General features: G+C 45.4%; 1 protein-coding gene across 1 annotated transcript in view; it reads left to right on the top strand.

Annotated features, from left to right (window-relative positions):
- Positions 1–17,079, top strand: part of KLHL3 (kelch like family member 3) — a gene marked incomplete at both ends in the record, with an annotated part of 108,559 nt that overhangs the window by 31,428 nt on the left and 60,052 nt on the right. The window contains 2 exons of the mRNA XM_081230580.1: positions 7,108–7,229; positions 16,518–16,680. Of these exons, the coding sequence (XP_081086706.1) occupies positions 7,108–7,229; positions 16,518–16,680 (285 nt within the window). The remainder of the gene's footprint in view (positions 1–7,107; positions 7,230–16,517; positions 16,681–17,079) is intronic.

Here is a 17,079-nt window from a genome sequence, read left to right as displayed (position 1 = left end):
GCATGGGGACTTCTTAGTTGCAGAATGCGGACTCTTAGTTGTGGCATGCATGTGGCATCTAGTTCCCCGACTAGGGATTGAACCTGGGCCCCTTGCATTGGGAGTGCAGGGTCTTACCCACTGGACTACCAGGGAAGCCCCGGCTTTGTTTTTTTAAGGAAAAGTTACTGTCCAGTTTTTATTAGATGTAGGCTGATATTCAACTAGTGTCTTCAAATATATGGTGAACAGAAATAGGGAGGAGAGTCAGGAATGTGCTGGAGGTAAGAGGCAAGGGGCTTGGAATGTGAGCGCCAACTAGCCTCAAGCAGAAAAATTAGGGCCTGGCTCTCTTACCTCCAGGCATGCACTCATCCCATAGAACCATTGTTTCACCCTTTCTTTATGCCTGACTCTGCCAGGCCCTGGCCTATGTCTGTGTTCTGAGTGTTTGTATGATGTATTGATGTTTTTGAAGATCTTTGCATAACATGCAGTTTAGCAAGACTTAATCCAAGGCAGTGGGGCAGGGAGGGAGGGAGCACTAGGGAGTAGAATCCTTTCTTTGTATAAAGAGGGCCTTGAGAGATTAGTCGGAGTAGATAAGGTCTGGCTTCTGAGGGTTTTGCCTCTAAGGAAATGGTGAGTTTTTCAAGAATTGATTTGGATGTAGTTCAACATAGGCCTTTGTAGTGTCTAGGAAAAGAGACCACTATTCAGACACACACCAGCACCCATTAAGGTGCAACTGATTTGACCAAGATTATCTGCGGTAGACTTGTCTGGACTTGGAGTAGCTCAGCCTTGAAATTTAGATCATCATTGGAGAGGATCACTGGTAAGAAATGTTTTATGAATGTTCATAGAGGAGGTTTGGAGTTATTGGTGCAGAGGCCTCTTTGCTAAGGATTAAACACAGGGGTGGTAATGCCACCTTGTATTGGGAGATGGTGTGGTGTCTTGGAAAGGGCTTTGGAGCCATCGTGACCTGACTCCAGCACCTGATAGGTTTGTAGGGAATTCACTTAACCTCTATGATCCTGTTTGCTTGTTTATGAGACTGGAATAACAACAATAAAACAATAATAACAATAACCAGGGAACAGATACAAGTAAGGGAAATAAGGCACCCAATACAGAATAGGTACTACTTAATAAAGTTTACTCTTATTATGTGTAGAGCACATCATAGTTTACAGAGCTCATGTGGATGTGTGGGGTGGCTCTGATACCAGCTGCCCTGATGGTGGTTAGGGTTGATATGAAACATCTCTGTTTCATATCAGGAAGGCATTTCCTTCCTGACTTGGTGCTCCATGTGCCTCTAGCTGAGCAGAAAGACCTTTCCAAGTGGAGGAAGGACGAGATTCCAGGGAGGTTGGGTGCTGGGGTGAAATCCATCATTGCAGCTCTGCTGAATCCTGCTGCCACAGTTCTCAGACTCTCATTATCTCCTTTGACTCTCACATAACCTTGGCTTAAAGGCAGGGCCGGGAATGTCCTTACTTTACAGGAGACAGAGGTCAGCCTTTTGCAGTTAAATGGCATAGGCTGCTCACCTGCAGGAGGTTTAGCTGGGATTCAGGGACGTGACAGGGTATTTCTTTTTCTCATGTGATGTTAACATGTGACATAGGTCTCAGCTTTAGCCAAATGAGTTGGCAACCCAGATATTAGGACTTAGACAGATGAAGGTTAGTGGTAAGGGAGTTTAATAACCATCTTAACACCCATGCAGGATCACTGTGCAAAGGATAAGGACCTTCTGTTTTCTTTTTACCCAGATCATGAAATTAAAACAGTAAGGATTCAGCTGAGGAGTGAGGAAGAGTTCCATAACACAAGGCTTCCTGAATGCACTTTTTCTTCCCTTTGCCATACAACTTTGTAGGGGTGGTTGGTGGTCTATGTCTGGTCCTTCAGAAAGACTTCGTAGCCACTCTACCATTCCTTTCTCACTCTTGAGGCTTCTTTGGCTGAATAATAGGGTTGGGTTTATACCAGTGATCTAGAGGATGAGCCAGTGATTCCATAGCCTTCCTAAGTCTTCTGTGATGGTGAAAGGTTTTCCCTCCTGGCTCCTCAAGATGCACCTCCTCCCTCCTGTTCCCCCTTGGGCAATCTTCCACCTAAAAAGAGCTCTGTTGTGCATGTGGTGTGTTTGCTACGTCAAGAACCATGACTTGCTTTCCTGGGCTCTTTATGGTTCTTGGAGACTTCTAGGTGCGAAGTCTTAAAGTAGAGCCTGAGGATTTAAAGAAGTTCAAGACACAGACCCTGGGGCTTCCCTGGTGGCGCAGTGGTTGAGAGTCCGCCTGCCAATGCAGGGGACGCGGGTTCGTGCCCCGGTCTGGGAGAATCCCACATGCCGCGGAGCGGCTGGGCCCGTGAGCCATGGCCACTGAGCCTGTGCGTCCGGAGCCTGTGCTCCACAACGGGAGAGGCCACAACAGTGAGAGGCCTGCATACCGCAAAAATCAAAAAAAAAAAAAAAAAGACACAGACCCTTAGTCCAGGCTGCCATCATCTTTCACCTAATTTACTGCAGCAGCCTTTTAATTGGTCAACCTCCTCCTATTTTGTTCCCTCACCCCCAACCCATTTTCTATGCTGTAGCTTTAGCGATCTTTCCAAAATAAAAAATCTAATGCATCCCTTACTTGCTTAAAGTCTGTCAAGGGCTCCCCATTGCCCTTAGGATGAAGTCTAAACTTCTCAGTATGGCCCACAAGGCCCTCAAGTGGTCCAGACCCTGCTTGTATCTCCAGCCTCCTCTCCCCCTTCCTCCCTTTTCATGCTGTGCTTCTGCCAGACTCAACTTCTTATGGTCCCAGAATAGGTCATGTTCTTTCTTACCTCTGGACCTTTACATACACTATTCTATCTGCCTGGAATATTCTTCCCTCATACTCACTGCTCTTCTGAACAACCATGACTCCTCCAGATCTCATGTTAGATCAGTGGTTCTTAACCATTATGAATCACTCTGATGAGAACAATGGATTCGTTCCACAAAAAATAGTAAATGTGTGCTCCTGTGTGCTCATCATTTTGCATACAATTCAGGGTATAGGCTTCCCTGCTTAAGAACCTTTTAAGCTGAAACTCCTTTTCTAGCATTTAACATACTTTGTAATTGTTGGTTTACTTATCCCTCTTTCTACTAGACTGAGCTCCATGAGGGCAGGGAACATGACCTGTTCACCACTGTGTCCTCTGGGCCTTGCCCATGGGGACTGTTTGATACATGTTTGTTGAGTGAATGAATGAACAAATATCTGCCCTTGAGTAGATCATGATCTATCTGGAAGAACAGGATATGGTGTTAACAGAGGACAAAAGATGTGCAACAAACAGACATTTTCTTTTTTTTTCTTTAATTCAAGTATAGTTGCTGTACAATATTATATAAGTTACAGGTGTACAATATAGTGATTCACAATTTTTAAAGGTTATACTCCTTTTATAGTTATTATAAAATATTGACTGGGCTTCCCTGGTGGCGCGGTGGTTAAGCATACACCTGCCAGTGCAGGGGACATGGGTTCGAGCCCTGGTCCGGGAAGATCCCATATGCTACGGAGCAACTAAGCCCATGCGCCACAACCACTGAGCCTGTGCTCTAGAGCCTGCATGCTACAACTACTGGAGCCCACATGCCTAGAGCCCATGCTCCGCAACAAGAGAAGCCACTGCAATGAGAAGCCCGCACACCACACCGAAAGTAGCCCCTGCTTGTTGCAACTAGAGAAAGCCTGCGCACAGCAGCAAAGACCCAATGCAGCCAAAACAAACAAACAAACAAATAAATAAAATATTGGCTGTATTCCCTGTGTTGTACAATATATCCTTGTAGCTTATTTTATACCTAATAGTTTGTACCTCTTCATCTCCTACCCTATATTGCCCGTCCCCACTTCCTTCTCCCCAGTAGTAACCACTAGTTTGTTCTCTATATCTGTGAGTCTCCTTCTTTTTTGTTGTATTCACTAATTTGTTGTATGTTTTAGATTTCACATATAAGTGATGTCAAACAGAATTTGTCTTTGTCTGACTTATTTTGCTTAGTATAATACCCTCCAAGTCCATCCATGTTGCTGCAAATTTCATTCTTTTTAATGGCTGAGTAGTATTCCATTGTGTATATAAACCACATCTTCTTTATCCACTCATCTGTTGATTGGCGCTTTGGTTGCTTCCATATCTTGGCAATTGTAAATAATGTTGCTGTGAACATTGGGATGCATGTATCTTTTCAAATTAGTGTTTTGGTTTTTTTTTTTTTTTTAATGTATACCAAGGAATGGAATTCCTGGGTCATATGGTAGTTCTATTTTTAGTGTTTTGAGAAACCTCCATACTGTTTTCCACAGTGGTTGTACCAATTTACATTCCCACCAACAGTAGTAGGAGGGTTCCCTTTTCTCCACATTCTCGCCAGCATTTGTTATTTGTGTTCTTTTTGATGATAGCCAACCTGACAGGTGTGAGATGATACCTCATTGTGGTTTTGATTTGCATTTCGCTGATGATTAGTGATGTTGAACATCTTTTCATGTGCCTGTTGGCCATCTGCATTTCCTCTTTTCTGAAAGTTCAGAGTCTGAAGTGGCTGGGCTGGGCCTCTTGAGAAAAAACAGCAGAACAGGTCTCTTGGGTTGACCTTGAATAGAGAAGGACTTATTGGGCTTATGTTCTGTTCTCTAGAAATATTTGTCAAAGTAGCGGAGGTGAGTGAAGGAGTAAGAATGACCAAGCCTTTGATGATTTCTCCCTCTTTAGAATTATCAGAGTCTGTGGATTTATGAGATGTCAAAAGAAAGCCTCTCTTCTTTCTTTCTTTCCCTGTACCAACAAATATTATTTCAGTGCTTGTTATATGTCACGCACTTTGTTAGGTGTTGAGGACAAGATCCCATCTCTCTTCGTTCTTGCTTACTGGGTAATAAGTATAAGTTGGCTCAGAATTTGGACATAGGCTTTGTTTGGGAATACTTTTATCAAAGCCATCAGTTAGGGTCAGGTTTAAATTATAGAGGGATTTATTAGAAATGACATGAGGTCTAGAGTTAGGCCACAGTTCAGATCCCAGCCCTGCCTCTTACTAGCTCTGTGCAACTGCCTCTTGATATGCCAGTTCTATAATTTATAAAATGGAAGTAATATCTAGTACCTCCTGGGGTCGTTGCAAGGACTAAATGAAATAATGTGTGTAAACCCTGAGGGCCTGCATGTAGTAGCAACTATTATTACTGCCACTTTCAGGGTTTGTTTAAACTGATGTCTTAGTTTGGTGCAGTGATTTCTACTGGTTCATAGAGATATTAAATTGCATTTTATGAGTCCTTATGATTTATATAGGTCTCCAATTTCCTATAAGGTAAATTTCTCAGAAAATACATGTCTTTGAGACCCTAGGTTTTCTTTTTTTTTTTCATTTTTTCCTTGCTTGTTGGAGTTTTAAGTACTTAATGTAGAAATTAGAAACTTTTGATTCACATAAAGAAGCAAGAAAAAAAATCTCCCAAAGTCCCACCATCTAGAAAACTGTGTCTTAATGTTTTTTGGACATTTGAGACTGATGAAAATGATTTGTTCATCCCCTCAGAAAATCAAACTTTTGCCCACATATACAAATGTTTTCATGCAATTTCAGGAGTTTCCATTTGTTTACCCCCAAGTTATAAAACCCTAAGCTGACTCCCAAGCTCTAATTCCATAGAGAGAAAGCAATCAGGCCAGGCTCTGATTTCACACTCACTAAGGGCTTCTGAGTCTCTTGGTTCTTGTAGTCATGTTGCCCTTCATTTCAGTCTACAAAGACACGTCTTGCCTGTCTTTTCCTTCTGAAATAAGCAGCCCTTGTTGAAGGAGCCTGGCTCTAGATAGAGCTGTGTGCTGTATGGAGAGGACAGGCTGAAGTCAGAGACCTCAGGACTGCACATTTGGTGCCACTGCTGCCCTAGTTCACAGGTCTCTGTCTTCTCTTTTTTGGATTATTGTCAGGGCCTCCCATCTGTTCTCCCTGCCTCTGATCCAGCTTCCACCAGTACATCCAAAATTTCATTCAAAGACACCCATCTGTTGATGTCATTCCCTCGTTTAAAACCTTTCAGGGGTGCTACTCTTAGGATAAAGTGCAAACTCATTTGCATGGTTTGCTGGGCTCTGCAAGTCCTGGCCCCTATCTGCCTCTCCAGCCTCCTTCCTCTCACTGTCACTCCACGTACCAGCCGTGCTGCCCTCTCACTGTTCCCCACATTTATTCTTTTGGCACTTTTCTATCTTTGCACTGATGATTCCTGCATCCAGCTCGTCCTTCCTCACCTCTGCTGCATGTGGAATACCCAGCTCAAATGTGACCTCCTATTAGGATGCCTTCCTGGATTCCCCAGACAGGGTTTGTTGCTCTATCATCTGCATACTTGGGATTCAGTACACCATAGTGATTACAAGTGTGGGGCTCTAGAGTCAGACTCCCTGCTTTCAGTCCCAGTCTGGCCCCTTCCTAGATGTGTGACTGTAGGCAAAATGAATTACCTACACTCTTGTGCCTCAGTTTCTTCATCTGTAATATGGGGGTGATACTAATAACACTCATAGGTTGTTGATTAAAATAGGCAACAGTTTAAAGTGCTTAGCACAGTGTTTGGCCATAGTTAGCACTCAATAATTGTTTTTTTAAGAAATTGTTGTTCTACTGGTACTTTGCATATACCTCTATTAAGCTCTTATCATCTCATATATTTTTATATATCTGCCCTACTAGAACAGGTACTCCTTCTTGAGGACAGGTGCATATCTCATTCACTTTCCCTGGCCCCTGTGAACAAGTTTGCAGTAACTTGGTTGAATGCTTTATCACGTGTAGATTTCCTTTCAGAGTGGAAATGGATAACAGATAGAGTGGGGGAATGCTTGAAATTGGGTTTGTGGATGATCACAGACCCAGAGTTGTTGTGACCTTGATGTCAGCTGGTCTATCTTCCTCTGTGCCTGAGCCCTTCTGCTGCCTCCGGGAGCACAGACAGTGCTTTTATGTTGCCAAGACGGCAGGAGGCCATGTGAAAGTTAAGCACACCCTAGGCACCAAGTTCATGTCCATTTTGTTTCTGTTTTGAACTGTAGGTGACATGTCTGAGAGTAAAGCCAAGAAGATAGAAATCAAGGATGTGGATGGGCAGACCCTGAGTAAGCTGATTGACTACATCTATACAGCCGAGATTGAGGTGACTGAAGAGAACGTCCAGGTAAACTCAGCTCCAACTAATAGCTCAGTGTATTGTATATTCAGGGCCCACTGTTTTGTTTTTTTTTTGTGGTACGCGGGCCTCTCACTGTTGTGGCCTCTCCCATTGCGGAGCACAGGCTCTGGACGCGCAGGCTCAGCAGCCATGGCTCACGGGCCCAGCCGCTCCACGGCATGTGGGATCTTCCCGGACCAGGGCACGAACCCGTGTCCCCTGCATCGGCAGGCGGACTCTCAACCCCTGCGCCACCAGGGAAGCCCCTGGGCCCACTGTTTTACATCATCACTTCATTTAACCCTCACAACAACTCAGTTGGTAACTGGAGAGGAAACTGAAGCTCCAGAGAGAGTAGGTGACTTGCCCTGGGTTACATGGCCAGGGTGAACGACCGTCAAACTCCTGCCTGCCTGACCATGGGACCCACTTTCTTAACCACTAGGCCAAAATCCCTCTGAATGAGCTTGGGCTCCAGAGCAGAAAGTCTTTAACTCATGCTGGTTTAAAGTGTTGATGAAGGAAGAATTAGAAGCCTGGGTGACCTCTCTTCTCCTCAGTCATTATCTCATCTCAGGGATTTTGAGTATTGGCTTGTGAGGCTGTTAAAAGTTTTTCTTGTCTCACTGTTCATCAGCGAAATGCCTCTGAGCCTGTGGAGGTGCCAAGCACCAGGCTTGAGTGTCAGTAGGGGCATGTTGCGTTGAGACATGTTGTCTGTGCCTTTTCCTCCTTTCGCTGCCCTGCCCTCATCCCAAGCCATCTGGAGGCTTGAAAGAGGAGCCAGCGAAGACACTGCTTCACCCAAAGGTGTGGATCTTTACTGTGGGGATGTGAGACATCAGCGTCATGCTTCAGAAGGGAAGATGGTTGAGGGTGTGGCCCATGGTGGAACCCTATGAATCACCAGGCCAAACACAGACGTGGGATACACTATTTCTTGTCATTAAGGATTTTACTATTTAATTAAAGTAATGGAAATTGTATGGGGTATGGAGGTTTTTTCTTCCTTTTTTTTTTTTTAAAGCAAAATTTCACCTTATTTAGGTGAATAGGCCAATATCTCTCTGGTGACCAAAAATACCTATTTCCCTTATCCAGACCACCATCCCCTTTTCTAAGAATGAGGTATTTGGGAGGCCAAATTGATAATCGTGTATTGATTCCATTTGGCCCGGATGTTTGAGTGCCTCTTACATACCAGACACTTTATTGGGCACTGTGTTTGTACCAGTGAGCAGAGGTCATTCCATTGTCTGCTTTCATGGAATTTGTGGTCTAGGGGTGAAGATGGACACTCATCAAATAAGCACACAAGTAATGTTTATGCACAAATTGTGATAAGTCCTTTGAAGGAAAGGAACAATTTGGATGAAGGAGGGAATCTAGGAAGGGCTCTTTCAGGAGATAAGATTTAAGCTGAGGACTGCAGGATGAGTGGAAGTTAGCTTGGTGTGGTGAAGGGTACTCTGCTGGGGGTGTCAGGGCCCAGGCAGACTGAGGGTCTGAGGCACCCTGCATTTGGGCCTGCAGAGCCTGCCCCAAGGTACAGACTGCTTTTGTCTCAGGCCCCTAGACAGACTTTTGGGTGGCATAGTTTCTACAGTGATCTGGTATAATTCTCCCCTGCCCTTTTAAAATTGAGGTTTATTTTATACACAGTAAAATGCATAGCCATTCCATTATTTCTGGTCTTTCCCATCCAGAGTGGAGTGGGTGAGGTCATGGTTACATACTAGGTCTAGCAGCAGAATTTAAACAGCTGAATGACTTTTGGGCAGTAACAGTAAGTGCAAAGTAATTTAGTATAAAATATGTATAGGGCATGTATGGAAAAAAAATTTTTTAATGGGTGATAGTGATTTCAAATCACCATGACATTTAAATTCATTTAGGTACTTTTGAGACTGATATAAATACTGAGATTCACAAAATGCCAGAAATTACATCCTTTCAACTCTAATGAATAATGCTAGATGTCAACCTAAAAATATGCAGGGGTAAATAATTTTTAAAAATCTTGCATTAGGGTATATCAGTAACTCATTAATCATACAGTGTGGTAGGCAGAATAGTAGCCCCCAAAGATGTTCGTGTCCTAACCCCTGGAATTTTGTGGATATGTTAGGTTGAATGTCAGAGGAATTAATATTGCAGATGGAATTAATGTTGCTAATCAGCTGAACATGTGATGGGAGATTAGCTTGGATTATCCAGGTGGGCTCAGTGTAATAGCTAGGGGTATTTAAATTGAAGAGGGAGGTGGAATGAGAGAACTAGAGCGATGTGACCTGGCAAGGATTCAGTTTGATGTTTCTGGCCTTGAAGATAAGGAATGTGGGTGCCTCTAGAAGCCTGAAGGGCAAGGAAACGTATTCTCCCTCAGAACCTCCAGAAGGAACTCACCTCTGCTGACACCTTGATTTTAGCCTGGTGAAACCCATTTAGGACTTCTGACTTCCAGATGTAAGAAAATAAATTTGTTTGTTGTTTTAGGTCACTAAAACAAAACAAAAACAAACAAACTTAAAGCACTGTTTAGGGGAGATTGTAGAATTGTATAATTGGACCCAGCTTTTTTCTCCCTTTTCTACATGTGTTTATTTAATAACCTTTTTTTCCCTGTAAAGTACAAAGTGTTTACAAGCTTAGATAGTTAGAAGATGTTCCATTCTGGATCCTTTTTGCCTGGCTGGGTATTTATCTTTGCAACTTTGGTCTAACCCAGTGGTGGTCTCTACAGCACCAGTTACCTTAAGGCAGGTAGCAACAGATAGCGTAATCGGAGGACTCTGGAGAAAATGGAGTCACCATTACTTTTAAAAACTACTTTGTAGGGGTCGGGGGGAGGGAGCCAGCGTGAAGACGTGCAGCTTCAGAGGGCATGCAGAACTAAAGATGAGGCAGGAATCAAGTCTGAATGGAGCCCTGGGTCCAGGCCTCAGTTTTTTTTTTTTTTTTGCAGTACACGGGCCTCTCACTGCTGCGGCCTCTCCCGTCGCGGAGCACAGGCTCCGGACGCGCCGGCTCAGCAGCCATGGCTCACGGGCCAAGCCGCTCCGCGGCACGCGGGACTCCCCCGGACCGGGGCATGAACCCGCGTCCCCTGCATCGGCAGGCGGACTCCCAACCACTGAGCCACCAGGGAAGCCCCAGGCCTCAGTTTTGACGTTCATTTACACAGTACTCTTATTCTTGCCTTTTCCCACTGCAGGGGGTCAGTCTTCTGACTGTAAAGTGAGGTCATGGGACTCAGTGACCTCTGATCAGAGAAGACTCTTACTCTGCCAGCCTCTGGTTTGTTCTGCTTCCTTCCTACTAGAGCTTCTCTGATACCCTCCCTGACATCCTGCCTCAAGGATAAGTTTTCTCATCTGTAAAACAGGAATCATAATAGTACCCATTCTGTTGGGTGGTCATGAGTTAGACTGTCTGCCTTCAAACCTTGACTCCACCATTTTCTAGCTGTGTGACCCCAAGAAGGTCCTTAACCTCTCTGTGCCTCAGTATTCTTGTCTGTATTATGGGCATAATAATCGTACTTAACCTCATAGGGTTGGCGTGAGGGTTAAGTGAATTACTATAGGTAAAGCACTTAGAGGAGTGCCACCCTGTGCCAACAGACAGTATGGGCACAGAGAGCACTGTGAACACAGAAGCTTTTTCATCAAGGAGCACATAGTCTGAAGGTGGAGACAGGTGTCCAGGCAAATGCGTGCCCTCCAGTGTGGTAGGGGCCAGGGTGGAGGTACCCAGGAAGCAGGCAATGGTCATCACCCCCTTGATGAGGATGGTCAGGGCAGGCCTCACTGAGGAAGTGTTGTGTGTGCTGGGTCTTGAAAGAAGGTCTGGGAGGTCAGGCCTGCTTCCTCTTCCACCTGTCTGTGTCCCTACTGGTGTGTGAGCCCCTGGAGGGGCCTGTTGCATTCATTTGTATGTGGGAGTAGGGAGGGGGCTGCATGTGCAGGGGCTCCCCTGAGAAGCACAATGTGGAACCTTCAGGAAACTGCATTGTTTGGAATCAGTCAGATATATGAACTATTTTCTTTTTTCTCCCTCACTTTAAACTATGGTTTGGTCAGGGGTGACCTTGGGGGAAAACAAAATAAAGAAAGTTGAGAAAGTTTAGATCAAAATGTGGTTGCTTCTTACTGCTGTGATGTACCTGCTGAGAGTTGCTCACAAGCTGTTTATGAGGAAGTGTGTGTTGAGGATTTGGTGCACTGAGGTGGTGAGCATGGAGGCATCTGGGGAAACAAGGGTCAGAGACTTGGGGCTTGGTTAAGTGACTGGAAGATGATGCCCTAAATCTCTTCCCAGCCACACATACCTTGGAGAGTCTGAGCTGCCCGCCTGTGGTGGAGGTAACAAGTCGTAACTGTTACTTATTGATACTCATTGTAAGCCAAGCATGTGTTGATTATTTCACATGCATTATTTCATTTAATTATCGTAACCACCACTGGAAGGTTCTACTATGATTCTTCTCTTACAGTCGAAGGAACTGATGCTCCAAGGGGTTAAGTGGGTAGTACCCACGGTCACACAGGTAGTAAGTGGTGGAGTTGGGGTTTGAATCCAGCTCTCTCCAGCTCACTGTGCCCTGTTGATGTGGTCAACTCGAGTTTCTTGTTAAATGAATGATCAGAATCTTGACTTCAGCTCGTAATAATTAATAATAATAAAAACCAGTTTAACTGACGAATTCCTATGCAGCAAACACTGGGTTAGCTGCTTTAAATGTATTATCTCATTTGAGCCCAACAACAAGCCTTTAAGGTAGTACTATTATTTTCATTTTACCGTTGAGGAGTCAGAGGTACAGAGAGGTTAAGTAATTTGCCTTTAGTCACATGGCTGGTAAGTGGAGAAGTCAATATTCTAAGTGACACTATACTTCAATAAAAAAATTTAAGAAGTATTCTAAGTGACACATTTAATCACAGTACTGTTTTGCTAGCTCTCCTGTTCATCTATCTGTACACCTCTCTCTCTCTCTCTCTCTCTCCCTCTCCCTTTCTTCTTTCTCTCAGTAGGTTTTTATTTAGCACTATTTCTGTGCCAGGCCTCATGCCTGGTGCTGGCAGAGGCAGACCCCCTGCTGTGTGGTGTGGGCAGAGGCCCTGGGCAGCCTTGCCACCTGGCCCTCTGGCTGGTACCCTCCCTCTGTGCATGGCCCTGCCTCTCTGAAATTCCAGGAGTAGGTGCATTCTGAGGCAGGGCATTTCCTTTTGTTTTTGTTAAAGGAAACAAACTCTGTGACGGGATATCCTCTGCTGTGTTTTCATGTTATCTGAGGGAGAGGAAAAAAAACAAAACAGTGCCTGCATTTGAAAAATGGAGGGAAGCCATTTGCAAGCTGGAGGGGAACCTGTAAACTCTGCTGAGGGTCATTCCAGGGACTGTTTTCCCAGAATCAAAATGCTGAGACGGCGAGAGGCAAGCTGAAAGCTTTTAACCCAGGGTCGTCTTCTCTTCCTGCAGCTATTCCAGCCAAACTGCTCCTTCTCAGGTCTCAACCTCCTTCCAGGGGCCAAGCAGCACGGCCCTAGTGATTCCACCAGGACAGTCTTGTTTCCAAGCTGAGGACCTGAGCTTGGCCTCTTGTTCCTAATCTTGTTACTGCTGCCGCTTGAGGGAGTCGAGTTGCAGGCAAGATAAGAGAAGAGGAAATCCTCTTTTAGCCCTTGTTGTGGGAGAGGGAAGCAAAGACCACCTCCTGGAAGTTTTTCCCGCTCTCTTTTCTTTTGCAGCCTCTGGGGATTTGTGTTGACTCGCCTTGTGTGCAGCCTCCAGAGCCCTACTGGATCAGGCCCCCGTTTATCCCTGAGACTCAGCATTTGAGCAGTGATACATACAGTTTAGAGGCTGGAGCCTCTAAACCCTCCTCAGCATTCTGAATCCCTTTGCTTTTCTTCATGCCTTCCTGTATGAAGCAAGTGGATTGCAGCATAAGATCAAAGAGAAGGGAGGGAAAGGCCAATTAGAGAAACCACCAGCCCCGCTCATTTTGGGAAGTCACCTTGGGAATGCTTTCAGGCAGAAGTGGACCCAAAGAGGATGGGAGGAGGGTGTGTGGAGATGTGGAAAGCCTGATCATTTTTGTCTGCTAAGTGGGTTTTGTGAACAGTAGGGAAGTTGAAAGCTGTGTGGGTAGCTCTATCCAGGGAGGTTCTAAAAACTGAAAGTATAACCTAAGGAATGTGTTCAGAAAGTATTTATTATTTCGTTTCTTTGGATGGTTGTCATGAGCTTGAAAAATTAAGCCCCAAACTGTGCGACTGTCTTTGTGGGGAAGAAGAGGGCAGGGAGGCGGAGGAGGCGTGTGTCCCTGGCGTGATGGCATCTTGGCTTGGCGGGGATGCAATCTGGGGGCGGATTGGACTCTCAGAAATTCCTCCTCTGCAGACCTAAAAGACTGCTGTCCATTTCGGCCTCTAATCACACCTGACCTTTGGGGGCTTGCCACGCCCGAAGTAGGGTGTGTGCTGGACAGCATAGGATTACTCCTCTCCACCAGGGTTTCTTAGTGTAACTGGATACAAGTTTCTGGTCTCTGGGGTGAACAACCAGCCCAGTTTGCCCAGGAGTGAGGGCTCTCCTGGGACACAGGACTTTGAGTGCTAAAACTGGCAAAGTTTCAGCAAACCAGGATGGTTGGTCAACCTATGGCCCTAACTCTAGGCTTTATAGCTGGTGCTGGTCGGGGCAGGTGTCATGGAGGTCATTTGGGGGTTTGGAACACGACTTTCCATTCCTGGTATGTATTCAGCAAGAATGGTTAATGGTTCTCCACTTAACTCTCAGGGAGAGACTAATCTGGTCCTGGAATCTGTTTGGCTAGGCTGAGCAAGCTCACAGGTTAATTGAGTTCCCCAGTTTATGGCTGCTCAGTGGGGATGTGGCTGTCTAGTGGGGATGGAGCTCAGGTGGTCAGATTTGGAGCCTGGCTATGTTCACTTATGGTCTCAAAGTCTCCAGAACGGGTGATCTTATCTTTTTCCTTCTCTGGAATGAATCAGTGGTTCAGAAAATACCAAGGACAGGATGGTAATTTACTGCTGTATTGCTGGGGACATAGGGTAGTGGAAGAGAGAGGGCAGAGGAAGGAGAGAGGAGATGTTTTCTAGAATTTGGCTATCGTGAGGGAGAGGTTTAAGCCTGTAGGTAGGAAGAGCTTCCCTTTGAGAGCAGGCTTTTAAGCTTGGGAGCAGGACCACTGTTAGTGGAGGCTCTTGGTGGCATCTGTGTGTGGTCAGGAATGAGGAAGGGTGGCTAGCTGCCCCAGTTTTTGCACTGAAAGTCCTGTGTCCTGGGAAACTCTTCGGTCTGGGGCAAACCTGGATGGCTGGTTACCCTAGTGGTGGGACAAGGCCCAAGAATGGGCAGCGGGGCAGAGATTTTGGCCTTAGCCCATGGAGGTGAGGAGAGCTAGAGATGAGGCTCAGAGCTGTTTTGGGAGACAATCAACCTCCAGAATTTAAATCACTCAAACAAACAAACAAACAAACAAAAAACTTCTGTAGTGCCCTGAGTCAAGAAATCAAATGCATTAGCAGCCCTTGTCTTCCTGGGCAAGCCTGTGTGGATAGGAATACCTGGAGTCTGGCTGGCCCAGACACTCTCCCTGAGAGTCAGGGGGGCAGCTGAGAGCAAAGGCCCAGGACACGGGGGTTGTTTTGGGGTGAAATGGATGCTGGGGGTCCCTGAGTGATGCAGTCTCAAGTCAAACTGTTCTGCTCTGATTTTTTTTTTTCTGAATTTCTTTTTGTTAAGTCACTCTCAGAACATCTACCCCTCCCACAGGGTTGGGGAGGGAGGGGTAGCAGAGCTGGTGTCAAGAAGGACTCTGGCAATGATCATGGTTTTTGATCCGAGGGCAGGCTTCGGCAGCTGTGGCAAAGTCCTAGAGAGCTTGACCAGGGTTGACAGTCTGAGCACCCATCTGGCCTGTTCAAGCTAGTCTTCCCTGGCTTTTAGGAAAAACACATGTACACACACCTGAGCAGGAACTATTTCTGTCTTCCAGGATATGGTATAAATACCCATGTGTCTCATGACCTTTTAAAAGGAAAGTTAGCTCTCCTTTTGCTGAGAATCTACTCAGAAATGTTCTTTATTATTTATCTGTTGGATGGGAGAGTAGAGTGTGTCTTTTGAGTCCCAGTGGATTTGGGGATGATGCTCTTGTTCCAGTAGATGATAAACTCTGTAAGATCGGAGGTCTGATTTCTCTTGCTTACCTACCACTGAATCACAAAGGCTGGCCCACAGGTGTTCAGTAATTAAATGGTGAATGAGCTTGTGAACAAGTCAATAAAGACCTCTGAGTGAAGACAGTAGCTAAAGGCTGTAGGGCAGTGGTTCTCAAACTTGGCTATACATTAGAAGCACCTGGGGAACTTTAGCAATATCTCACTGTCCAGGCTACACCCCATTCCTATTAAGTTGAATCTTTGGGGGTGAGACCCAGGCATCAGTATTTTTAAAGTTCTCCAGGTGATTCTCCAGGTAGGAGGACCAATTTGTCTTAACTTGGGCTGCTGTAACAAAATACCACAGAGTGGATGGCTTACACAGCAGAAATTAATTTTCTCACAGTGTTAGAAGTTAGAAGTACAAGATCAAGGTTCCAGCTGATTGAGTTTCTAGTGAGGACTTTCTTACTTGCTTGCAGAAGGCCACCTTCTCCTTGTGTCCTTGCATGGTAGAGAGAGAAAGAATTCTGGTTATCTATTTCTCTTCTTATAAGGGCACCAGCCCTGCTGGATTAGGGCCCCACCCTTCTGACCGCGTTTAACCTATCTTCAAATACTGCCCAAATTTGGGGTTAGGGATTCAACGTATAAACTTTTGCGGGGGACACAAACACTCAGCCTATAAGGATCTTGTTACTCAAAGTGTGGTTTATGGACAAGCAGCTGCAAGCATATCCTGGGTACTCATTCAAAATGGAGGCTCTTGGGCCCCACCCTAAAGCTACTGAGTCAGAATCTGCATGTTAATAAGATCCCAAGGTGAATTCATATACACATTAGCCACTGGGAGGCACTGCTGGGCTGTAGGGAGACAGAGAATCTGTTGGTGCTTAGGGTCCATGAAGTGGAGAGTAGTGGGGACTAAGGGTGGGCTTGCCTCAAAGTCTAGGCCGAGAAGTTTGGACTTACTTGGGCAGGTAGTGGAGAGCTGTGCAAAGACCTTGAGCTTGGGTGTGGTCTGATTAGAACACTGCTTTGGGGAGATGAGACCCTGGCGGTGGGATCCTGCAAGTCAGAATGTCACCTTCTCTTCCAGGTGCTGCTCCCAGCAGCCAGCTTGCTGCAGCTCATGGATGTTCGCCAGAACTGCTGTGACTTCCTGCAATCTCAATTGCATCCCACCAATTGCCTGGGTATCCGCGCGTTTGCAGACGTGCACACCTGTACTGACCTCCTGCAGCAGGCCAACGCTTATGCAGGTAATGGGGAGCGGGGTGGCTGTACCTCTCTGGGCTTGTGGATTTAATAACCTGGTCTGTGGTGGACTCCTCAAAGTTGATGAGAAGTGCGCTCTGCTATGAACAAGTTATAATTTAGTCAGGGAGACAAGACACAGGTGGAAGGATAATTAACAATAGAACAGTTCAGCTCATTGCCAAGTGGAATGTGATTAATTGTCAGATGAATGGTACAGACAGTGATTTTCACGAGAGAAGAGGAAGGAGATCTGAGAAGACTTCGTAGGGAAGAGTAATTTGAGCTAGGTCTTGAAATAAATCTTTGTCATTTAGGAAAATTTCTATTTTGATCAATGTGTTCTATGACCACGATTTGGAAAAGTCAAATACTATTGCAAGGCTTATAATGATAAGTAAGAG

Source organism: Mesoplodon bidens (genome assembly GCF_964165515.1).
Source record: "Mesoplodon bidens genome assembly, chromosome: 4".
In the NCBI taxonomy this organism is placed as follows: domain Eukaryota; kingdom Metazoa; phylum Chordata; class Mammalia; order Artiodactyla; family Ziphiidae; genus Mesoplodon; species Mesoplodon bidens.
Note: the sequence above shows the minus strand (reverse complement) of the source record. Positions and strands in the feature narration are given on the sequence as shown.